This window comes from Myxocyprinus asiaticus, chromosome 6 (assembly GCF_019703515.2).
Source record: "Myxocyprinus asiaticus isolate MX2 ecotype Aquarium Trade chromosome 6, UBuf_Myxa_2, whole genome shotgun sequence".
Taxonomy (NCBI): domain Eukaryota; kingdom Metazoa; phylum Chordata; class Actinopteri; order Cypriniformes; family Catostomidae; genus Myxocyprinus; species Myxocyprinus asiaticus.
Window position 1 is genome coordinate 24,413,304 of NC_059349.1, and position 25,908 is coordinate 24,439,211.

Here is a 25,908-nt window from a genome sequence, read left to right on the forward strand (position 1 = left end):
TCAGCAAAGTGCGCATAGCTCGTCGCTCACACGTCTGCTCCTTGCATGGTGTCACGTGCCACTCCTTGTTGTGAATTTTGTATAAAAATGTCTAAAATTTTTTTTGAATTTAAGTAAAAAGAGAACATGCCAACAACCGATAGCCAATCAAATGAGTGAGCTTAATCAATAGGAGGATTGTATAATTTGCTGGCATATAGTCCTGTTTAGCTTGTATAGATGATGACTGTCAGATGAACCATGCTGCTACAAGGCAGATACCAGCAGTCATCAGAACCACTTTGGACTGCAACTTTTAATCCTGTAAAAGACAAAGAACACTTATTTAAAGATTACGAAATGTATAAGCCCTTAACAAATATTTAAAACAGGACTAAAGATTGCAAGAGAGGCGCAAGTAACGGTGACGGTGCTAGTTGGAGCGGTCTGTGACGCTGACGGATCGAGAGGGAGGCGCAGGTAACGAGTGAGAGCCGTGGCAGGTCGAGTTATAGCTGAGTGAGAGCTGCCTGCGGCGGTGGCAGGTCTCTGCCACGGAAAGATTTTACCCATCTGGGCCTAAAGCTTTCCTAGTTTCCTAGCTTTCATAGTATATAAATATTATATATTAATGTGTAACATTTATATTTTAATATGATATAAATATTGATTGTTTAAATTTAATTTTAGAACCCTTAGTTTAGCCTTATATTGTAAATTTGACTGTTGTTTTCAACTGTTATATTTGGTTTGGGACCTGCGGCGCTCCGTCTCTGCCATTTGCACGTGACTTAAAAAAAACTATAAATAGGAGTAGAGGGCGTCCATTGTCTACAGCGCAGAGTCACTGCCTGGACAAACACACTGGAACAGTATGGCGTCGACAAGCCGGTGAGTATGATTTCTACTGCATTTATTCTCGATCTCATGTTTTTTGATATCGATCTGTAAACGTATGGCTCAGAGGACCCATGAATGTTCCTGATGTGTACTTCTCATGGCAGTTTGGCAGAGCTTGTTGTGTAAAGAAGGAAATGGCCTCTGATAACATTGTGTCATTTTGTGCTAGCGCACGTTGGCTGGCCTTTGATGGGGTCTTGAAACTGATCGAAATGAAAACTGATTTCAGCAAATAATTCAAGACTTGCCGTTCTATTTGATCTATTTGAGGTTCTGGTGTTGGGGTGATGTTTGATAAGGTGTTGTCAGACATCTCAGCTAAAAGCGCTATCTGCGCGTACCTCAATAACAACAACACAGCGACTTTAAAATGTCAGCAAGTGATTTCCATTGGTTATATATCCAATAAACAATTCTCACCAATTTATCCTAGCCCTCCTGAGCATGTGGCTTTGAAAAAAACGGCTTTAGCATCTGTGTCTGTTAGCATTTATCATACTATGGTGTGGCTGTAAAACCAACAGTGGTATAGTACTGTTGGTTAAATTAAAGAATTGTAAGAGTGTTATTACAGTTTCTTGAGTCAAATTTTCCAAACAGTAATGTTGAACCACTTTTATTCTTGTGACAATGAATGTAACTGTTAATGAGATGAATAATATATCAAAAGAGAAGGAATTATAACTTCATTTTGCATATTATTTCAAACTATAAACATTTCTTTGATTTTAACAATGCAACATTTTAATCTAAAGATAGATGCACAATTTGCTGCTGCTTAGTAGATTTTAGATCTTTGGATTTTATTTTATGGATCCTACTAAGGATGTGACTAACCATATATTCAGAATTGGAGCTTTTACTGTAACCTCATTCGCAGACAAACGGTAGAATTCATGTGGATCTTCTAACCCCTTGAATCTGCTGTCTGTTACAGTGGAGACTCTCTTCCTAAGGTGCAGTGCCCAAATCACCCCGATGCACTGCTGGTGGAGGACTACAGGGCAGGAGACATGATCTGTCCTGAGTGTGGCCTTGTAGTAGGTATGATGCTCTCTGAATTTTCACTTGTTTTATGTTCTGTTTCTGAATATTGGAGCATTGATTAAAAAAATACAAATATTTTTATGGCGTTGCTTATTTGTCCAGTAGGGAATAAAGAATAAATAAGCTTGCTTTTCTTCTAGGTGACCGTGTGATAGATGTAGGGTCTGAGTGGAGAACATTCACCAATGAGAAAGCAACTAATGACCCTTCTCGTGTTGGTGACGCTCAAAACCCTCTCCTCAATGGAGGAGACCTCACCACAATGATCAGCAAAGTGAGGAGCTTTGCAATCCTGTCTTCCTAATGACTACATACAAACAGCCAAACATTAAGTCATCTTCCTCATTGTGATTTTATTTTTTATTTTTTTAATACTCTCCATATGCGTTCTCAGGGAACCGGTGCAGCGAGTTTTGATGAGTTTGGAAATTCCAAGTACCAGAATCGTAGAACCATGAGCAGCTCCGATCGAGCCATGCTGAATGCCTTTAAAGAGATCAGCACTATGGCTGACAGGATCAACCTCCCCAGAAACATCATAGTGAGTGACCTGCCTCTCCTCTCTACTACTGCTGCTGACATAATAATCACCAAAGCCTTAACATTGTTGCAGCCAGTGTTCATTTCGTCAGCAAAATCACTGACTAAAATGTTTCAATCAAAAAACTCTTCCTCAACAATAACGAAAACGAGACAAAGAAAACGCATCATGATGATAATTAAACATTTTATTAATCCTTTAAGCTCTGAAGGTGTTTATAAAGATTTCCTGCTTTAGTGGTATACCCAAAATTAAAGTCATAAAAAAAAAGAAAACTTTTCAAATTTGTAATGATATAGATCATGATAAATTCTGAGACTCTCAGCCTAAGAAACTGCTTAAAAAGTCACAAAAAAACTTGAGCCAAAAATTTCTTTAATTTTTCTCAGTGTAAATAAAGTAAATCTGCTTTTGTTTTGTTCCCAATCATGTCACCTGTAACTGAGTAAAATTGTGTTGATACGACAAAGTAATCAAAAGTTATAACATTACAAAAATTATTTATCCTAATCTCCAAAATCCTCTCCAAACCAATAAACATAATTGTACATAGGGACTAATTACACCTGCAAATACAACAACGACTAAAGGTATGCTCTCTTTCCAAAGCATGCAGGCATGAATAAAGAGATCTCGATCAATTCCATTCTGTGTCATGTAATTGGTGCCATCTCCTGATGGCCATATGTAATTAGAGTGAACTATCCTCTCTGCCCATATATGGGTGATTTCCACCTGTGGTTGCAGCGCTCTGAATCCTAATATAGGGATGAAACGATTTGTCGTCATCGAATAGTAGTTTGATGTCATTTAACGTAACATGAGATCATATGAAACTCTAATGTTGATGCGTGAGAGCAGCACTGCAGTTCGCGCCTGACTGAGGAGAGGAAGAATTACACCGCTCACAGACCAGATGCACTCTAAACTTTCCAAACAGCTTCAGGTGATGTACAGTTGTGCTCAAAAGTTTGCATACCCTGGCAGAAATTGTGAAATTTTGGCATTGATTTTGAAAATATGACTGATCATGCAAAAAAGCTGTCTTTTATTTAAGGATAGTGATCATATGAATCCATTTATTATCACATAGTTGTTTGGCTCTTTTTTAAATCATAATGATAACAGAAATCACCTGTCAAAAAAAAAACTGTCTTTTATTTAAGGATATTTTCAAAATCAATGCCACAATTTATGCCAAGGTATGCAAACTTTTGGGCACAACTGTAGATCGCGAAATATGAGAGAAGTATAATGCAAAAGTACAAAATAAGTAAAAATACAGAAGCACTCTAATTGTGGAATAAGTGGAGCCGGCGCTGTCGCTCCGCTGAAGCAACACTTGCGTGTTGAGCATCTTTTAAGACCCCCTCCAGTGAAAATCATGTTTTTATCCTTGTTTACATGTCCATATGGTGTTTTTTATATGCTAGAAGACATACCATGAGTGAAATCAGCAGTCAGTGCCATGGCTGAGCTTTTTCGCCTTGGAACTGCAGTCTACCAAAGAGTACACTGATTCAGACAGCCAGGGTTTCATACGTCACAAACCTAAGGAACCAGTCCCATCGACTTGCGGGGTGGGGCTTTCCATATCAATAGCATATGGTACAGCGAAGCAAGGGGGTATGAGGAGAAGCTATGTGTAGCTACTTATCTGTATTTTGCAAGACATGTTCTGTTTTCGGATGTAAAATTGCGAAAGGACGATTGGTGAGCCTTCATGTATTACCAAAGGATCTGAAATAAATTAGATCCGAGATAAATGGGTGCAGTTTATTTGGAAATCGTAATGTCCCAGCAAAAAAACTTGGGTTTGCAGTAGTCATTTTCCAGAGATCTGTTGAAAATTTTACCCAAAAACAGATGCCATTAAACTTATATTAAAGCCCAACACAGTTCCATTAATTTATGCTTGGGAGCCTGAGCTGCACGCTTGCTGCAGCTAGATTATAACGTGATGGCTCGCAATTTATTGAATCATAATATATGTCACTGTGCATTTCATATCATGAAAATTGGCAATACGCAGCTTTATTAAGAAGAGAGAGTTTGTTTTTTTGTGAGTTAAAGATGGATTGAAGTGAACAGAAAGGTGAGAGAGGGTAGTCTTCGCTCCGTTATACACTGCAACAAAATACGTTTTTGATTTGTTTTTGTTTTGGCTTGTTTTCCAATATAAATATCTAAAACTCCTTTAAAACAACGTACATTTACTTTAGCAGCTATATTGCAGAATAAAAAAATTATCTGAGAATGTTAAATATAATATTAAAAATACAAATATTTTTAAATATCTAATCATTTTTGCAGTGAATTTCTTTACTGAATTAAACTTTTTTTTTTCCCCCCCTTTAATTCAGTGAATGTCATTTAGAGGAATTTTTTAAAAGATGAATTTGTCCTCTTTATTGTTAGTAAGCATGTTTAATATAACCTTTTAAGTCTGGGCACAAGCTGAATAATCGGTTAAGAGCTAATTATAAATCGTCGCAATCGCTGAATAGTCGAATAATCGTTCGAATAATCGTTAAATTAATTGATTATCAAAATAATCATTAGTTGCAGCCCTATCCTAATGATTGTTTCATGACGCTGGACAATGTACCATATAATTTCTGATGAAATCATATGATCCAGGAAAGATAGTGTTTTTTTTAGCCAGAAAATACATAATGTGCTGTGCACATTGTGCTTTGTCCAGATTATCTAATGATCTATGCCTCCGATTGTGGACTCGTTTTAGCGGGAATCCCCTCTTCTATGTAATGATATTTTATGTTCTGTTTATTTTCGTGAAGTTGTAAGCAAAAACGCGGCATATAAGCAACGCCTGTTTACATGTAACATTTATGTCAAAGACATATACTTATCAAATAGGCTGGTTGTATTCTACTCTTGGAGAGCTTTCCAACAGCATATGAAACATAGCTATTTGATCAGTTTGATGTCTTAACTGAATACAGTAATATGTTGAGTGCAAAAATATTAATAAATTATCAAAACGGAACACATCTGATTTGTGTGCAAACTTCAAAGCACTTGTTCAGTTATGGTCATAATGCCTACATGCATTGTAAAGTACAGTTTCTAAGATTTAAAACGATGCCTATTTTGTTTTTGTCAAGACTATAGTTATTAATATTTTGATGATGATTTTTTTTCTCAGTGGGCCTGCCAGTGAAAAAAAAAAATACTGCGAGATATTAAAAGTGCAAAATATAAACAGAAGAAAAATCTACAGAAACATCTGTTTATAGAAGAAGATAATAGATATTGTTCATCTAATACAACAATCCACGCTGAACATCGGCAAAATGAACTGCTTTAAAACAGGTTCATTACCTCACCCATTTATACATGAGATTAATCACTACATTCACAACATGTATGTAATACTACAACTTATATTTGCACAGCCAATGAAGCTAATGAACAGGTGGACTTGAACTAAGTTAGGCATTAGTCATAATATGCATAACTTGCTCTTTGAATACGCTGTTTCCGTAAAAAATCACGCTACACGTAATGCAATGTCCTAAACTGATTAAACACGGAAAATTAATACGTTTCTAAAGCATTAAAAATTCAGAATACAGTAGGCTAACTTCTAAAGAATATCTAATACTTCAGGAGCTCAAGTTTTCACAACAACTGTACAGTATTTTGTATGTAACCTGTCTTGTATATGTTTGATACATGTTTAAATTAAGAAATGTTTTCTAAATGTTTGATTATTTTATTAAAGTTTGGTCTGTTACAGTTTTTTTTTTTTTACACCTTTTTTGTTTTTGTTTTCATTTTGCACATTATCATCAACTAAAATGTTATTTTCATTTACTAAAATTATAGTGAATGAGTTATGACTGAATTATGACTGAAATGAATGAATGAATATGACATGATACAATACTGACTGATGTTAAAGGACATTTTCGTCAAAAGGCAAACTATGAGTAAAAAAAAAACTGTGTGGAAATAAACACTTTTTCCTGGAGTGGACAGAATTTGCCACTCAGTTGATCCAGTGTTACATAGAGTATTTTCTGAAGAGATGATGTTTTTACACAGCTGTAAATAATAATTCCATCCTCACCAGTGAAACGCACCTTTTAAATCTTTCTCTTTTTATCCATCAGGACCGAACAAACAATTTGTTTAAACAAGTTTACGAACAGAAGAGTCTAAAAGGCAGAAGTAACGATGCCATAGCTTCAGCCTGCCTCTACATAGCGTGCAGACAGGAGGGGGTCCCAAGAACATTTAAAGGTAAAAAGAGCATATTCTTTTCCATTGAGTGATATAATGTGCTTTTGACATTAGTTATTAGTTCAAATAACAAATGGTTATCTCCAAATATTTCTCTATCTTTGAAGAATACTCAGCTGTTGATATTTAAACTTGTCTTGAGATATAAATATTTTAATTATCCAATTTCTCTCCAACCCAGAAATCTGTGCCGTCTCTCGCATCTCAAAAAAGGAGATTGGTCGTTGCTTCAAACTGATCCTGAAGGCTCTAGAGACAAGCGTGGACCTCATTACAACCGGAGACTTCATGTCACGTTTCTGCTCCAACTTGGGCTTGCCCAAACAGGTGCAGATGGCGGCCACCTACATTGCCAGGAAGGCCGTGGAACTGGATTTGGTTCCAGGCCGCAGTCCTATCTCAGTGGCAGCTGCAGCTATTTACATGGCCTCTCAAGCATCTGCTGAGAAAAAGACACAGAAGGGTATGAAACTCTAGTTGTGTGACAAGACATCTCTGTACTTTAGGCTTCAGTGCTCATTGTTGTGGTACTTATAGAGCTGGGTGACATATAAAATTTTTGCAATATGTTTGTGGTACTTCTGCTAGCCATATAAAATTAAGCAGCATTGTGAATATTGCAATGATTTTAAGGCACTTTTTATTCGACCAATGAGTTTCTTAAAGACCGTACCTAATTTCGCAATTCCTTCTTGTCTTGCAACTTATGATTTTGAGAGCGTTAAGACAGAAATGTTTAATAGCGTCTCATTTAATCTTCAGTAGCAAAAATGGCATCAGTATTCATCAGTTCGATTCATTTCTGTGAATCAGTTCAAACTGTTTCAATTAATCAATTCAAATCACTAATTCAACTATTCGTTTTTGTCATTACTTGATGTTGGTGTAAGTCTTTGCATGGCGTTTTTCATATTTAGTGTAAAACAGTATGGAAAAATGCCTGGATTCTTTTTTACTAGATGTTTGCTGTATTTTACTATCAACTAAGGCTGTCGATTTAATGCTTCAAGAGAAAAAAAGTGTTAAAAAATAAATAGTGCAATTAATCATGCCTCCGATCTGGACGAAAATTATGAAATAAGGAATTTATTCAATAATTTCCCAATTCAAGCTTAATTTACAACTTTGTTGTAAGTCAGCACTTCAGCTGTACAGGCAACACGCCCTGTCAAACCAATGAGCAGGCAGCGCCACCTTTATCAGAAGATAGCTAGATGGCTAAAACAAGCACAATAGAATGCAGGGCCTCTTGAGATGCATTTTTCAATGTTTCAAAATACATTTAATATGACACGGAGTCGTAAAAACACGGCGCTTATAACTATAGACACTGAAAACTAGTTAGACGCGACGCAACCAAAGTGAGATGCTCAAAGTGCCCATCTGATGCAAAAGTTCATACACCAGCAGAAGGAAGCAGGCCAATAATATGGTTATGTTCAATGATTTGGAAATAAAACACAATATTTTGACTTCTAAGCCACTTTTTTTTTTTTATTGTCTAAATGCTTTTACTTGTCTGCTGCCACTGTATATTAAGGCTGGGTATTGATACAGATTTCCCGATTCGATTCCGATTCGCAAGCTTTTGATTCCGATTCAATATTGATTCAAATGGGTATATTTTAGTTATAATGCCCCCTTTGAAATTCTCTCTCAGTTAATGTTGTTAAACGAAAAGTTCACCCAAAAATTCTGTCATTATTCACTTACTGTGATGTCATCCCAGATGTGTATGACTGTCTTTCTTCAGCAAAGCATAAATGAAGGTATTTAAAAGAAGATAGACCTCTGTCAGGTACTTATAATGGAAGTACACAGGTGCCAGCACTTTGACAGTCCAAAAGTCACATTTAGGCAGCAATAAAGTAATACACACGACTCCAGTTGATCAGTGAATGCCTTCTGAAGCGAATCGATACGTTTGTGTAAAAAAATAAATAGATAATTAAAATTATTAATGTTATTAACTTTTAAAAAGCGCTTCACGCCAGCTGCTGACGCGAAACGTGACGTAAGCGTGTCTGCGACTTCACGTGAGAATTTGGAAGCGCCGCTTATTTACAACAGAACAACAAAGTCATGCGAGAGTTCGGCCATTTCAAACAGCTTCAGAGCCCTGGATGGAAGCGCCGATTTAAAGTTAAAAACGTTTTAATTATCGACTTGTTTCTTACATAAACCTATCGATTCGCTTCATAAGACATTCATTGATCGACTGGAGTCGCATGGATTACTTTTATGCTGTCTAAATGAGACTTTTGGACCATCAAAGTGCCGAGTACATCCATTATAAGGACCTGACAGAGCTCTATCTTCTAAAAATCTTAAACTGTGCTCTGCTGAAGAAAGACAGTCATACACATCTGGGATGGCATCAGGTTAAGTGAATAATGAGAAAATGTTCATTTTTGGGTGAACTATTCCTTTAATTATACAAGGGACCTTCTAACTGGGTACAATATCAAAGTATTAATCTGACTAATTATATTTTATTAGTTTTTCATAATTTTGGTCACATTTGAACTTTTTTAAAAATGAACAAATCAATGTATTTAATCAATAAATATGATATTATATTGCATATATTATATTTTTTACATGTTTATTGTTTAATTGCATAATTGATAACGTGCTAAAAATACTGTCTCTTTAAGGAAACCCTACATTTTTGTAAACAGCATCTTTAAATTAGCGTATGTTAATGAGAGAGACTAGAATTGCTTTATCTGTGCATGATTAGAATTCAATGTTTATTTTTTGTTGTTTTTGATCAACAACTGACTGTAAAGAACAACAGGGTATTAAAGGTGCATTCTTTTCCCTCATTAAAAAAGTTTAACTCCTAAAGACATTAATTATAATTTTGCAGTATATGTAGGAAATGATGACCATTCATATTATAATGAAGACTCCAGTCATTTCAGTAACCTTATAAAAGCTGTTTTATTCTACATGGAGAGGGTCCACACATGGGGGCTGCCATGTTAGAATCACATGACCAGCCTGTCACATGACTGTTATTTGACACTTTCACTCATTGATTAAAATAATCATGGCTGACTGTGAATACTACATTTCTACAATGGCATCTGAAACTGAAAACGATTTAAGCTACTATTCAAGAATCTATAACTGTCCAAGCTGCTAGGTGTCCATGAAAGTCCAAGATGACACGAAGACAAAAGTTAGAGTGCACCTTTTAAAAGAGACATTATTCATTGACAAATCGGTTGCCTGGATCTCGTCTTTGGACATGCATTACACAGAACAACTTTTACTCTCAACATGCAGTGAAAGGATCTTCATCACTATACTACACAATAACTGATGAGTGAAATGTAAACATTTACCAGGCGGTTGACAAATATACATTTTTAGTCGCATAGTGTGAAATTTGGTTGCAAATGCGAGTGATTTCCTCTCATTGTGGAGGGTTGTGCAAAGAGCAAAAGATCAATCTTGGGATTTAAAGGTGCACTCAGTAACTTTTGTCTTTGTGTCATCTTGGACTTACACTGACACCTAGCGGCTTGGATGCAGCATCATTTAAAATCAATAGTTTTCAGTTTCAGATGCCATTGTAGAAATGTAGTATTCACAGTCAACCATGATTACTTTAATCAATGAGTGAAAGTGTCAAATAACTGGACGGTTACTGAGATTAAGTGAGTAGTATTCGGCTGGTCATGTGATTCTAACATGGCAGCCCCCATGTGTGGACCCTCTCCATGTAGAATAAAACAGCTTTTATAAGGTTACTGATATGACTGGAGTCTTCATTATAATATGAATGGTCATGATTTCCTAAATGTATTACAAAATTACTATTCATGTCTTTAGGAGTTAAACTTTTTTTAATGAAGAAAAACATTTCTGAGTGCATCTTTAAGTATCAATATATAGATCGTTCAAATGAAGATCGCGAGTAATTGGGAAATCGATATCTTTACCCACCCCTACTGTATATGATGTAATGTATCTGAATTATTATATATAATATTTATAATTATTTATGTCAAGTTCTTTATTTGGGGGCTTTCTCAATAAATATCGATAATTTATCGCCACATCATAAAATTAATACTATTAAAAATTGTAATCGATTTGACTGCCCTACTTTAAAAAAAATTAATCTACTGTCTGAAAAGATGGTTCCTCTGATTAGGGAAAATAAGCTATTTAAGAGCGAATACATAAATATCAAGATCTATATCAATGAACAAAAATCTGAACACTATCAAAATATGATTATTTTGGATTTATTTTAAGTATTCAGATTTAGCCAGCAAATGATTGCAAAGAGCATACATGTGACTTTATGCTGCATTTGTGGATGTACACGGATGAAGACATTAGTTTTGAAGAAGTGTCCTGAAAAATTCAGCACCACAATTTCACTAAATTGCTGATTCAAGCTTGTGAAATTGGCAATAGAATACTTAAGTTTGTAATATAGTAATTTTGGTCAATGTGTTTGGCCTAGATATAAGGAAGTGTTTGTTTTATTTTCTTTTTTCCTCTTGTGCAGAAATTGGGGACATTGCTGGAGTGGCAGATGTCACCATCCGACAGTCATACCGCCTCATCTACCCCCGTGCTGCAGATCTCTTTCCTCCAGACTTCAAATTTGACACACCAGTGGATAAACTGCCTCAACTGTGAACACCCGTGTGCCCAACAGTCATTGCTTTTTGTACTTTTAGAATTTTCAGCCTTTTCTCTTTTGAAATTTACAAGGTTTGCTCTCACAATCCTTTTGAAAGACAATGGCAGGGATTCTACAAAGTACAGAAGACACATTCCAAGGTTTAACACAGATTCTGGGCTGTACTTTCATCTGTGTATATATAAATTGTACATATGTCTAAGGGAGAATTTGATTGGTGGTTTCAACTAGGCATATTTCTTACTGTAAACATTTTCTTTTGTAGGAAAGAGTGTTAGCTTGTTTGCATTATATTTAGTAATTTAAATAAATGCTTTTCAGAAAAGCATTTTGAACATCTTGGAAATCCCCAAAACAGGTTTACAAAAATCTTGAGCTTTGAATAAGCATAAAGCATAAATGGTTTTATTATTTCCCCCCACCCCCCTTTTTTTATTTCACGAGAGATGTGGGATGAAACAGAACTTTTGTTTGTGTGTTTGTTCCTGTATTCACAGCACGGTTGTTATAAAAGCTTTCATCAAACCCCAGAGAATCCTTTTTTGAAGTGACCAGAATTCACTCAAATCATAAATTCTACAAGTACAAAAAAGAGAGGAACTTGCCATGTTTCTTACTTCCATAATAAACATGGAAGTGGCAAAACCTGTTATTTACATCACTGTCAGCATAAACTTCAACACTGTGTACCACTGAAACATTTTACTTTGCATAATGCTCAGACATACTGTATAATAGGTAAAAAAAAAAAAAAAAAACTTTGTACAGTCCATTTTGTCCACAATTCACATAAAATGTGGATAATTTAAAATTAATTTAAAAAAATGAGTGCTTACAGTTAGTGTTTATGTCGGATAGTCTATATAACATGGCTAAAACTAGCATCTGCCCCTCCATTTGGATTGTTTGGTACACACATTAAGCTTCAAGCCAATTTGGTTTTGAACTTCTAGACTCTTACAGTCTAGTTATTAACAACTGGTGTCATGTATGGATTCCAGTTTATGCCTCATGCCTACCAGTTATGAGCCACACCAAGAGTTTTGTAAACAAAGACCTATGAATTGGAGCAATTTAAGTAGGGAACTAAGAACAACTAGCCCCTAACTCAAATGAGCATTCTGCCATATCATTATACAAATGGAGTTGTAAATATTTTTGGAAATGGCAGCAAAATTTACATTCACTGGTGAGATACAAAATATCTGAGTGGCAACCTATCAGCTCAGACTATGGCTTTATAACACTTTTTAACCAGTCACATTATACATTCTAATACATCAAAATCAATGCCCATTATTCTTATGACACTTATAGCATACACAGCTGATGAAATTATATAGGAAAGATAAATGTGGCTGTGGCTAACTGATTTCCATAACTCTAGGGGGTGTTTGATAGCACAGACAGAGACCAACCAGAAGTAATCAACTCGAACCCTGGCAAGCTTATTGCAATGATCATTAAGACTTTTTTTTTATTTTTTATCAGTGATGATGCTCGGTAAACTTTTTATCCTAGACCTGAATGTGGTGGTAACAAAATACTCCTTTTTTTAATTTATTTTTTATAAAAGTTTCTTCAAGTTAAAAAAACTGGAAAGGGTCTTATGGTAATCGTAAAATAACACTTGAGAACAACACATGGTATGAAATTGCGAATGGATAAAATAGTCTGATTCACATTTTTTGCGCGTGTGTGGAGAGGGAGGAGTGCCATCACATGGCTAACACCAGTCTGCTATATAGTCAAAGTCTGCAAACAACTCCTGCTCCTCCTTGTTTAATTGCCGGGGTTCTCGGGGCGGCGTCAGCACTGGATCCTCTGAGGTAAATTCATCATCAAAGTTACTAACGTCACTGGAACATTGGATTGTGGGTACAAATGGTGGCTTCACTTTCTTTGCTAAAAGTCCATCCCAATCAATATTCTGAAAAAAAAATAAAAATCAAGGTACAAGTAATAATTTATTCAGACAGAAAGAGAGAAGGAAAAAAAAAACACTTAAAATGAATGAGCACATGTAGCCAGATGGGTTTGGACTCACTCGGAAGAACAGATGTTTCTTCACATCCTCTGCATCGCGTTCACCAGCTCCAAGCCGTCGTTCTGGATCCCTTCTTAATAGCTATGGGCAAAAGTGAAAATAAATAAATGGATAAGGCTTATGACTGATATTTTTAACAATTTTTTTTAAAAATTTTAGTTCTATGAGAACTTTTGGTGAGTAAATGGTAATGCTGCTTTTGGCACAAACCCTTCTCATAATGGAGATGGCCTCTGTTGAGAGGAATCTTGGGTAGCGAACCTCATCATTCACAATGCTGTCAAACACCTCTTCTTCATCATCACCAGGGAACGGAGACTATGGAAACATAAGTCCACTCTGTCACAAAAGATGTTCCAAAAATACATATTTTTCTCAGTTCTTTCTTTACAAGATGAGCCAATGTATGATTTTGATGTCACTCTCACATTTTAAACTTTGTAAAATGCTTTCCTTATCAATGGTTCTAACACTGGAAGCTGTTTAATCACTGTTGCCAGGCAATAAATGCTAGAAATGGTAGAACAATGCTCGTTTAACTTTTTAGACGAGATTTGTGTCTCTGCAGAACAAAAATGTGGGTGTTTTCAAACTGGGATGGACGTTTTTCCAACCTCTTTATATGACTTGTCTACTACATTGAGATATCCCCATTGGATAGTTGAGGAATGCCCATCATGGTTTGGAAATGCCTACTGATTAGTACATTGAGATTCCCTAATTTCACTGGATAGTTGAGGAATGCCCATCCTGGTTTGGAAATACCTACTGATTAGTACATTGAGATTCCCTAATTTCATTGGATAGTTGAGGAATGCCCATCCTGGTTTGGAAACACCTACTGATTACTACATTGAAATTCCATACTTTTATTGGATAGTTGAGGAACGCACATCCTGGTTTGGAAACACCTACTGATTACTACATTGAGATTCCCTACTTTCATTGGATAGTTGAGGAACGCACATCCTGGTTTGGAAACACCTACTGATTACTACATTGAGATTCCTTACTTTCATTGGATGGTTAAAAAACGGCCATCCCAGTTTGAAAACGTCCACAGATTGGAAAACGCCCATTATTGTTCCGCAGATACCTATACTTCTTCACATCTTGTTTCTTCTTTGTAACAAGATGTGTAAACTTTAAGTGTAAATCAGATGTTTATTGTAATTGTCATACTGCTATGTTGCTTGGAACCACACCCAAAACTTTCACCCTCTGTTGCACTTGTGTATATGGTTGAGTGACAATAAAGGGATTTTATTTTATTTGATTCTTTCACACCCACTTTTTCAATGGACTTGGTGTGCAACCAAATTCAGAAAATGGATTTCACCCCAATCGAATGAACAAAACTTTATGTTCAATCAAACCAAGGTCCACACCGAAAACTCTTAACGTCAAAGTGACATGAGACACACTAACTTAATTTGCTTTGAACAGAATAATGATTATGATGTATTTGGAGAGGGGGAGAAGAATTGAATAAGTAGGGGAGCTCTTACCTCCCCAACAAGCATTTCAAAGATGAGCACACCGAGCCCCCACCAGTCCACTGCACGTGTATATGATGTTTCGGTTAAGACCTCTGGAGCCAGAAACTCTGGAGTGCCGCAGAAAGTGCTTGTTCTGTCATGGTAACCCATTCCTAACATGGAGACAGTATGACATTTCTCTCTGGTGCTTGCACAGTATTCAGGGATAATACAAAAACAAATATTTCCCTACCTTCTTTGCAAAGACCAAAGTCAGCAATCTTGACAAATCCTTCTGTGTCTAGCAGTAAGTTATCCAGCTTCAGGTCTCTAGAGAATAGATCTAATTATCCTCAAATTACTGGATTAAATTCATAATAAAAAAATTAATACTAGTAACAAATTTTTCTTATACCTGTATACAATCTTGTGCTCATGTAAAAACTGTAATCCCAAGACAACACAAGCAGCATAAAACCTGTAAAAACAAAAATAAACAAAAATTTTAACATATTACACACACACCACAAAACATCAGGTCACTGCTGGAGTTGCACTGCAGTCCTCGTGTGTATAACTCACGTGGCCCGTGGCTCTAAAAACACATCTGCATGAATATGCATCATGAGATCTCCACCTGCTGCATACTCCATCACAAAACACACATGCTCCTTGGTCTGGAAACATGCAAAAAGATTGACCAGGAATGGGTGGCGTACACTGTTCACAGTCTCAAATATCCTCTTCTCACACATCAAGCTAAATTGAAAACAAAAACAATAAAAAAAAGCAGTAAATAGTGACATTAGCTGATAAGTCTTGCTCTCAAATGAACGGAATGTGGCCCCAGAATTAGTTGGACAACTAAACTGCACTTAATGTTTGGATGTCATTGCATTAGATAAAATATCAAACCAAATGACATTTATTTTTAAAGAAAGATAGTACAAGCACACTTTTTTTAAGCAAAACATTTCCAAATTAGTTTAAAGCTAGTTAAAATTCATACATTAAAGAGATAGTTCACCCAAAATTTAAAATTCTCTCGTCATTTACTCACCCTCATGTCATCCCAGATGTGTGACTTTCTTTCTTCTGCAGAACAAAAATGAAGATTTTGAGAAGAATATTTCAGCTCAGTAGGTCCATACAATGCAAACGAAAGGGTACCAAATATTTCAAGCTCCAAAAGTACATAAAGGCAGCGTAAAAGTAATCCATACAACTCCAGTGGTTAAATCAATAACTTCAGAAGCGATATGATAAGTGTGGGTGAGAAACAGCTCAATATTTAAGTCCTTTTCTCTATAAACCTCCACTTTCACTTTCTTGTTCTTTTGTTTTTGGTGATTCATATTATTTGTGCATATCGCCACCTACTGAGCAGGGAGGAGGACTTAGATATCGATTTGTTTTTCACCCACACTTATCGTATTGCTTCTGAAGATATGGAATAAACTACTGGAGTCAAATTGATCAAGTTTTTGCTGCCTTTATGTGCTTTTTGGATCATCAAAATTTTGTAACTATTCACTAGCATTGTGAGGACCTAAAGAGCTGAAATATACTTCTAAAAATCTTTGTTTGTTATTCATGAGAAGAAAGTAGGTCACACACATCTGGGATGACATGAGGGTGAGTAAATGAGAGAATTTTCATATTTGGGTGAACTATCTTACATTCTCTTACATACATTTTTCTGTTAAAACTCATCTTTTATTTAAGCTGTAAAGTTGTTTAATTTTCATTTTTACAGTCGTTTTATGGTTTGTTGACATTACATCGTAATGGCAACGAAGTTGTAAATTGGCTATAACTTTACACAGAAAAGGTTTGTAAGCGATTTTATCTCACTAAAATAATGTTAACACACATACTGTTTATGTCTTGTGTCTATACTTTTGAAACCTGAGTATTTTAACGTTCACCTATTGGCCCCATTCACTTCCATAGTAAGTGCCTCACTGTAACCCAGATTTGTGCTTTTTATTTTTTTTAAGAAAATGAGGGACAAGTCGAAATGAAATTTTGTGGTAATCAATATTATGCCACAAATGCTGTTGAATGAGCTTGTATTGAACCCAAAATATTCCTTTAAATGTCCAAATAATTTTGGGGCCACTGTCCATTAAACAGAGGAGAAGAATCACCTTTCAACCTCATCACGGGCGACAACATCTCCCTTCTTTAGGGCCTTGATGGCAAACATTTCACCTGTAATACTGTATTCTGCAAGTAACACCTGTAGAGACATGGGAAAAAGTAAAGTAATATAGATGGATTCAGAATTTGAAAAATTAAAAGGCAAGCATAAACAGTCTCCTACCTTTCCAAAATGGCCACGGCCTAACACTGCAACACATTTAAAGTCTTTAAGGCTGAAATTAAACTGTTCTTTTTCCTCCTCTTCCCTAAAAAAAAGAAAGAAAATAAAGTCTTAAGTTATGTAGTGTATATTTGTACAAAAAAATTAAATTAAATGAAAATGATAAATAGTTCACCTTATATCTGTGTTTGTTTGGACAGCTATGAGTTTTAATGCTGATGGTTGTGTCTCATGTTCCACAACAGTTTCGAGATTAGATTGAACAATGATGCTGTTCCTGTCATTTCGATAGTCAAATGTGGCCAAGGTGTCCTGCAGAAAAAAGATATACTTTTAGTTGTCGCTGGTATCAGTTCAGTTGTTTATACAAGATGAGACTAAATAGTCTGTTATCTTCACGCTAAATAAAAGTATGGATAAAGGCATTTCCTTTTCTTTTAAATCCAAGGGGGGAGATTAGATTTTTTAGTTTAAAGAAGTCTTTAACTGTACAAGTCCTTTTAAGGAAACAGATGGTATCAAAACAGATGCCTGCACTGCTTGTCTCTACAGCAACATGATAGTGTGTGATGTTACCTGTTCTCTGTCTTTGTTGACCATCTTGTTCTCAGGCAGTGCTTCTCTAATACTAACAGGAGAGTAATGCTTTGGTGTAGCGTCTTTGTCAAAGTCCAGTTTTGTCACTACTGGGTCACTAAAAAAGGCATTCAATTACAAACAACACAATCAAAGCCCCACATTTAAAAAATTGGCATCTAAGACCGTGTCTTAACCAGACACAATGCAATAAGATTCCAGCGGCAAACTATTTGCCCGTTCACACTGAACACGATAATGTTGCATTACCCAGCACAAGCACAGCCAATAAGAACAAATTTAAGATTTAATGCACAGTTATGAAGAGTGCAATTTTGGACCAATGACACTTGATGCCACAGAAATAGAAGCCAAAATATCCTGACGCTTAGTCGGTTAGGACAACAACTCTGATTAACATGGAAGTGATCCCTTTTATCACTAGTCGCATCCTGTTTCATTAGGACACGGTGTAAATGAGCATGTTTGCAAATGTATGCGTGTTGTGTACATTCATACCTCCTCAAAGCAGGGGTTCCTGGATGACTACTGTGGCCAGTCTCGGCTGCCAGCTCTGCTACTTGTGGACTAAATGAGTTATTCGGAGAGGGAATGGCTCTCCTCACCAGCCGGCCCCAGGTACCAATGCTCATCTGAGGGGCCCGCAGGAATGTTCTCCCTATAGACACAGGTGCGGCCATCAGATCAATCCAAAAGCATGAAGAGGAAACACATTCAACCGGCCCCTATAAACCTCTTCACTTAGACACCGGGGTAGTATAAACAAAGTGGTTACAAAAAGAAAATGTCTTAACTTGAAGAAAATGATGTTTCACAAAAAAAAAAAAAAAAGCTGCCAGAATTTGTAGGTGGTGTGCAGATCTGGGCCTAAACACAGGGTCTGCTGAGAGGCTGGTATGCATCGCAATTTTGCCACACTACAAGCAGTGTGTGCTTTATGGTGTGTCCTCATTCCAAGTTATTTAGGTTAAAATCATCTGCCCAATTTCAAATGCATCTGCTCTTAAAGGGGTCATGTCATGAGGAATCAAATTTACCTTGATATTTTGACAAGAGGTCATTCTACAATAAAAACATACTGTACATTTCAGAACACAAAACGTAATCCCCAATGCAATAAAAGCATTTATTGAAACCAAGCTGCAAAAAATGCCTCGTTCTCTACTTCTGCGACTTCTCCACATCACTAGGGCGCTCATTAATTCATGACCGCCTATACAGCAACAACATCAACGCCTACTTTTACGTTGTCACACCCTTGGCCCCGTTCACTGGCTCTCAGTTTGTAAACTGAGAGAGAGAGCAGGACAGACAGGCCTAGTGTGGCCTAACTATTCCTGAATGCCAAAGGAGACACATCTGGACTACTTTGAAAAATACCCTAGACAGACATCTTTGACAATTGTCATGTATATCGGGATGCTTTTAAAAGACGCGGTGTCAAGTTACAACTCTGAAAACGAGAAGCCATTCAGTTTCATTTAGCTGCTGTGCCTCTTGTTGTTTTCAGCGTAAACAGGTCATGGATCTGCGCTATTTTTAATTGTTGGTGTAGGTAAACATGCACTAGATGGATGTCTTTGATGCGTTTCTTTGATGATTCTGATGCGTTTCCGGTGATGTGCGCTTCAGTGCATGATGATATTGTACAGTATGTGTGTGTGCGTCTTTTTCATCCTGCTTTGGACTATGTAGTTGCGTATGTTTTGGCTCATATCAGCGTGGATTGCTTGTGAACCAGTCATAATACTATTCAAGCTTTGCAAAGGAACTGTTATTGAAAGATGGGGCAGTTAAAAACACTACTGGACCCGATCGCAAAACCGTGAGTAAACAGTTTCATCAATGAATGTTTCAAATGTCATGACTGTTTGATAGTTTATGGTGCTGAGTTTTAACAGTTGTGCTTGAGTGAACAGTTTAATATATTTGGATACAATGTGTTGGATGTGCTTAATGTGTAAACCCTGAATATTATATATATATATATATATATATATATATATATATATATATATAAATAGAGTATGTTTTAACCCTTTTGAAGGGGGTAATATCATTAAAAAATATATATTTTTGGAAATAAAACAGCATGTAAACATTCAGAACTCACTCCTCAGTTCAAAAAGACCATCTACTAAAACTATGTTGCAAAAACAGCCTTTTCTGAAATTTGTGCTTTTGTGACATCACAAGAACGAATACATTTACACATCGACAACACCTGTTTGGGCTATATAGTTACTCGTTTAACATGCCAAAGGGTGTTTACATAGAAATTTTAAAGGTAAAGTAGCAAAACACAACTCATTTAATTCTAAGGGTCAGAGAGAAGGTGGAAAATGGTCAACACAGACTAATTTTCAGCTGTTTTGGTGCAAGAAACAATCTTAAAATGATCTAAAAAATCATCAATTTACAAGATATTTCTAAGTACTCAATCATAGAGACTACTCCCAAAGGTTACAAACATCATGCAGAACAAATGCCCTCACCTTGTTGTTTTGAAAAAATCTTCTTCTGCCTTTGGAGTTTGGTTCTCCGCTCAATGACAGGATTGAAAAAGGTAACCTGTAATACAAACATGCCTTTTAGATCAAGCTCTAAAACTAATCAAATCCTACTTAAGGACTACTAGGCTCAGGTTCCCAAAAATGGGAAAACCTCCCCGAGGGTTTAAGGGGCCACTGAGCGTGAGGAATTCACAGTGCGCTAGACTGCTAATCAGAGGTCTCTTTGTGGGAACGTGTTGATCAGTAAAAGACAATATTGTAAAGATACCTCTGCAAACAGAGTCCCTTGTGGTTCAAGGTAAAGGCACATTCCATGGCGCTGGTTGTCCAGAAAGTCCTCCAGTCGGAGGAATTTTACAGCACAAAGAGATCGCCAATCTCTCCAATACACAGAGATCTCCAACTCCCGAGACTACGGTACACACAAACATTAAATCATCTCATATTAAAACAACACCCAGTACTGTTATGAATGCATCGTAAACAAAAAGCTGAAGTGTGCAATTTCATTACTAAATGGACTGCAAAATGTATGGTTTTAAAAAGTTTCCCTGAACATTCCCTCTGTCTGCCATTGGTCAGGAAGAAAGACAGTCCCACTCCAAACTTATGCCATAAAGCCACAGTGTTTACACTCTTTAAGTCAACCTACTAATGGTTTACTAATAGTTACCTCAGCATCTTAAACTAGGATAGGAGAAAGTACAGTATTTTAACACTGACAAGATTACACACTTCAGTTTTAATTTAAAGTTGACGTGTGTAATTTCTGAGCCACTAGCGCTACCTAATGGAATTGCAAAAATAACATTGTTTTCAAAACAGCTTTCCGAATATGCCCTTCCCCTCCCCCTGTTGACTGAACAAACAGATAGTCCCACCCGCAACTCACACCATTGGTGGAGTAAATGTTGTAGTGTCAGGCTGGACAGGCCACTCAAAAAAGAGCAGTTTCTATAATGCTAGAGACAGTGTTTACAGTTTTCAAGACAGTAAGCCAGTCACATACTGCATATTAAGCTGGGATGATAAAAAGTATTTTAACATAAAAAAAAGTGACACACTTCAGCTTTAACAGTAAGGAAGGCCAAATTTTACCCGGTCTAGCTCTAATGTAAACTTCTGGTCCCACGACTGATTGCTGACAGGTTTCCAACTGGTCTGTCCTACTAATGTGTTGTCAAGCTTCAGAACAGCACTAATCTCATCTGGACACACACATAGAAAATAATATTTCTGACAACAATTAAGCCCCTCAAAAGGGTGCAACAGTCTGGTTCCGGAAGTAAAAATCCTATTAATTTTTTCCATAGACAAATTAATTTTCAATGACAACTTATAAATCTTTAAAAACAGACCTACCTTGAGCTCCGAGGTTGTTCTTCGATGGTATATGCTTTCGTTTAAGTCATCATATTCGTGGTACTTCATGGGATTGTAGTCCATGCCCTCATGAAAGATGGTAAGTACACAGTACCTTTGTCTTTTTGTCTGATTTTTAAATACTTTTAAATACTTTTTTTTGCCTCAAAACAAAATTTGTGATGTTGTGATTTACCACAGAGCCGGCTGGTTTGGTTCATGGCTTACAACTCTTTTATAAAGGATTTTATGAAAAGTCTATGGGAAAAATGAATAGGAAAAATACTTCCGTAACCCAGATGGCTGACTGTTGCGCCCTACTGCCACAATAATTTTACTTGATTAATTGTGTCATGTCAAAATGAAAGGCCTGTGGAGAAGCCATTTGAAGGCAAGCACTTAAATGCACTCAACTGGAAAGGTCGTCAGTTTTGGAGAGATTTCGAACGCTGGTTCCTCTGCGGTTCCCACGGCTCATGAAAGAGGAGCGCGTTTCACTGGGGCTCCAGCCTGGCAACGGTACCGACGTGGCTTTAGACCGGCCAGGAATATTCTCCAAAAGGTCCTGGCATCCCATGAGTCGAACCTCTAACTTACCTATTTTAAGTCAGTTTCAATCATCATTAATATAGATCTGTGCAGATACAACTCTATGAGGACTCAACAATAAGGATGTCAATAAGACAAGTGACAGTTCTGTCAAATGGCATTAAACTCTCTCTCACCAGCTCTGTGCCATCCTTACTGTTAAACCCTGTTAATAGAGTAACAATTAAGTACCATGTTAAACAAATTCTTGAGGCAGTATGTCTTTGTCACCTGTGAGTGCAGCTGGCTTGGTGCTGTACTGGTTCTTCACAGTGCTGTGTTGGTTGTGTGTGGATATGAAGCTCTGGCGGGGGCTGAGAGCAGGGGAGGACATAAGGGATAACTCTTCCATGATCAGACTGCTCTTGGGGTGGTTTTTGGGAAGCTCATTGAGTCTCTGCTCCAGGGAATACTTCAACAAATCCAGCTTCTGATTGGACTCATTGAATCTAGCTTGGGCCTGGATAACACATAATTACAGCAGAGGACGAATGAATGGAAATTACACAAAAGTATAAATGTGAAATTGTGTAATTTAGTTTACAGATGCTAAGCTTACAACTATGGCATTAATGTGGCATTCATTACTATCTTTTTATTATTTTATTTATATTATTTTATTTATCTTATTTTATTACTGGCTTGTGGCTGCTCTCTCTCTGACCAAAATGCACCATGTTTTCTATGGCTACAAGGTCTACCAGATGAAAAACATGAACAGTTAAAGCTGCTGTTAGCAATTGTTTAATGGAATAGCATGCAGAAAATGTCCTTATTACACAACAGATATCACTGAAATAGGTGTCCTGAAATATCATACCTAGCAAACGCAGTTAACAGTAGGGTCAGAAATTAAGGGAGGCTCGGGGGGAAAAAATGCCACTGACAGTGACAAAAATGCCCCCATAATTTAAAGAAATATTCTGGGCTCAATCCAAGCTAAGCTCATTCAACAGCATTTGTGACAGAATGTTGATTACCTCCAAACTACATTTTGACTTGTTTAATTTCTACCATACTTTTGTTAAAATAAAAGCAAAAATTCAGGTTACAATGGAAGTGAATGGGCCAATCTGCAAACATTAAAACACTGTTTTAAAAGTATAGCCACAAGACATAAAGAAATATGCGCGTTTACATGATATTAGTGTGATCAAATCGCTTACTAAACTTTTTTGTGCAGTTATATCTAATTTTACAATATTGTTGTCATGACGACGTAACGGCATAAACCCTGTAATCCCCGTAATTTAGTAGTCCGCCGCAAAAATGATGAATTAAACAACTGTACAGCTCAAATAATAAAAGCCTCCACACGCGCTATGTCTCCGTGGTAACACATTCAACAAGTCACGTGATAAGATGCATGGACTGATGGGTCTCAGACGTGGAGGCAACTGAGATTTGTCCCAAGTCAAAATATATTTTTGTGGTAATCAACATTATGCCACAAATGCTGTCTCATAATGAATCCTCTGTTTTTTATTTGTAACATCTGATGCAGTTCTTAGTATTCTATTCTATGCATTTTACCTTGTTAATCTTAATGAACTGGTTCAATTGAAGCATTTAACCTGAAAAGATGGCATGCAATATATTTTTTTATAGTTGGAAATAAAAATACAAAATCCTCCTTAGAATCAACTGCAGGAGGCACATACTGCCCCCAGCAAAAAAAAAAAAAAAAAAAAAGGAATCTGACTGCAGGAAACTATTGTTTAGCCAATCAGAAGACTTTGAGGTAAGGGCAGGATTTTTTTTAACTTTTTTTAAAGGGTCTGGTCTAATTCAGTGGCTAAGTCTGGCAGAAGTTAGCAAAATGGCTAACATCGATTACAACACCTTTAAATATCCAAATAGTCAATGAAGGACAGACAGCGCCTTGCTTTACATGCCAAACAGAGTGCCACAGACCAGAAGAGATTCAAAGAGGTCAGTTCAGATGATGCTGATGATGTTGCAGTTGAAGATACCTCAGAGTGAGCCCTCTTCTCAGTCAGTTTGCCAGAGCCTAGCAGCTTCATGACATTCTTGGCCCCCTCTGCCACAGCGTATTCTATCCGTGTGTGATGACAGAGCTCCTCCACCCGCAGGTCCAGTGGACTGATGATGGACTTGGCTTCACAAACACCACCAGATAAATAAACTGTTACACTACAGGTGATTTTCGAAAAGCATATATACATATTTTTCTTTTGTGTTTATGTAGAACTGGTGAATGCTAATATTTCAAGAAACAAAGTTTGAGTGGTACCAATGACATCATTGTTGTCAAAGCTGAGTTCGTTGGTTTGGCTGGCTTTGAGAATCTGCATTCTGATAAACTCGATCTTGGTTTTACTGTCTTGGAGCATCTGCTGTGCTGTTGCAAGCAGTTTTCTGTCCTATAAAGCAATGTCAACAACAGTTTTATAAAAGCCAAGTCTAAACCACAAAAGGGAGAATGCAAACACAAAGACACAAATACAGATTTTAAGTGGTGGGATATTAATTGACAAAATTTATCTTACAACTAAGGTCAGTTATCTTCTTTCACCCCGTTTATTAGACATTCAGTAGACCATTTGTAATATTTTTTAATGTACATTAGTACTTGCACTACTTGCACTTTTGTGCAAGCTGGTCAAATTGTTATCAAGTTCCCTCCAAAATCCAGGGTTACCATGCTGACGGTGTGTGAGAAGTCATTTCCTAGTTTACATCAGCCCTAGCTTAATGTTGAGCCACAGAGGCAAGCTCACAACTCCTGGGACTAATCCCCTCAACCAGCTCACAGGAGCTGATATTATAACATGTCATTAAAACTGAGGTTGCAGTACTGGGCCTGTGTTTCTAACAGAATACATTTAAATCACTGCTGTTCACAATTTAACAAAAAAAAACCCACTCTCAATCTGTCTAGACTGAGATTTAAAGTTGCACTTATTTTATTTTATTTATTTATTGTCATTATTTGCTTGTTGCGATGGCCAATACAGCTGATTTAAAAAAATTACAATTCTGTCATCATTTACTAACCCTCAAGTTGTTCCAAATGCATATGGATTTCTTTATTATGCACAACACAAAAGGAGATTTTAGGCAGAATGTGAGATTAAGTCAACATTCCCATTAATTGTATGGAAAAAAAAGATATGAAAGTGAATGGTGACCGAGGCTTACATACTACCTACATCTTTTGTTTTCCATGGAAGAAATAAAGTCTCATAAGTTTGGAACAACATAAGGGTGAGTAAATGAGAAGAAAAACATCTGTTTTGGATGAACTATCCATTTACCTCTTCAACTCTGCGGCATTTTTGGGCAGCAGCCTGCAATTTTTCATACTCAATTTTAAAAGCTCACCATTTACACATACTGAGGACTAACTGCCAAAAATTGGTCTCATTTTCAGAAAACCCCCCAAATGAAACAAAAGACAGCAATTATTCATAAATAATATTGTATATGTTTACAATTTTATGATGAATAGAAACTTGGGGGAAAAAAACTTTTTTTGTTGTTGTCCTAACTTTGTAAACATGTAATTATGGTTCTGTCAAAAAGTCTTATTTTATTCCACTAGATGGAAGCAAATATTAGATAAAATAAA

The 25,908-nt window shown here is 36.6% G+C and overlaps 2 protein-coding genes and 1 long non-coding RNA gene across 4 annotated transcripts in view; 1 reads left to right on the top strand and 2 right to left on the bottom strand.

The window, feature by feature from the left end:
• The first annotated feature begins 779 nt into the window (after nucleotides 1-779).
• gtf2b (general transcription factor IIB) lies at nucleotides 780-11,930 on the top strand. The gene is made up of 7 exons (XM_051700807.1): nucleotides 780-870; nucleotides 1,817-1,923; nucleotides 2,067-2,200; nucleotides 2,321-2,467; nucleotides 6,607-6,736; nucleotides 6,918-7,199; nucleotides 11,268-11,930. The coding sequence occupies exons 1-7, from the start codon at nucleotides 854-856 to the stop codon at nucleotides 11,399-11,401; spliced, it is 951 nt and encodes a 316-aa protein (XP_051556767.1). The 5' UTR covers nucleotides 780-853; the 3' UTR covers nucleotides 11,402-11,930.
• Nucleotides 11,931-12,068: 138 nt separating this feature from the next.
• LOC127442620 (serine/threonine-protein kinase N2-like) overlaps nucleotides 12,069-25,908 on the bottom strand; it is a 33,995-nt gene continuing 20,155 nt past the window's right edge. For both annotated transcript variants that reach the window (XM_051700789.1, XM_051700790.1), the window contains 19 exons: nucleotides 24,571-24,700; nucleotides 24,290-24,435; nucleotides 22,548-22,776; nucleotides 22,143-22,325; nucleotides 21,465-21,574; nucleotides 20,635-20,778; nucleotides 20,349-20,424; nucleotides 18,352-18,511; nucleotides 17,833-17,950; nucleotides 17,432-17,568; nucleotides 17,257-17,341; nucleotides 17,081-17,172; nucleotides 15,513-15,689; nucleotides 15,346-15,408; nucleotides 15,184-15,260; nucleotides 14,961-15,103; nucleotides 13,663-13,770; nucleotides 13,453-13,533; nucleotides 12,069-13,335 (listed from right to left, as the gene is read on the bottom strand). In XM_051700789.1, coding sequence (XP_051556749.1) covers nucleotides 13,132-13,335; nucleotides 13,453-13,533; nucleotides 13,663-13,770; nucleotides 14,961-15,103; nucleotides 15,184-15,260; nucleotides 15,346-15,408; nucleotides 15,513-15,689; nucleotides 17,081-17,172; nucleotides 17,257-17,341; nucleotides 17,432-17,568; nucleotides 17,833-17,950; nucleotides 18,352-18,511; nucleotides 20,349-20,424; nucleotides 20,635-20,778; nucleotides 21,465-21,574; nucleotides 22,143-22,325; nucleotides 22,548-22,776; nucleotides 24,290-24,435; nucleotides 24,571-24,700 — 2,463 coding nt within the window. In that variant the 3' untranslated portion in view covers nucleotides 12,069-13,131. The remainder of the gene's footprint in view (nucleotides 13,336-13,452; nucleotides 13,534-13,662; nucleotides 13,771-14,960; nucleotides 15,104-15,183; nucleotides 15,261-15,345; nucleotides 15,409-15,512; nucleotides 15,690-17,080; nucleotides 17,173-17,256; nucleotides 17,342-17,431; nucleotides 17,569-17,832; nucleotides 17,951-18,351; nucleotides 18,512-20,348; nucleotides 20,425-20,634; nucleotides 20,779-21,464; nucleotides 21,575-22,142; nucleotides 22,326-22,547; nucleotides 22,777-24,289; nucleotides 24,436-24,570; nucleotides 24,701-25,908) is intronic.
• LOC127442637 (uncharacterized) lies at nucleotides 14,164-14,954 on the bottom strand. The gene is made up of 2 exons (XR_007897504.1): nucleotides 14,437-14,954; nucleotides 14,164-14,363 (listed from the first exon to the last, which is right to left on the bottom strand). It is a non-coding gene; the product is annotated as an uncharacterized LOC127442637 (long non-coding RNA).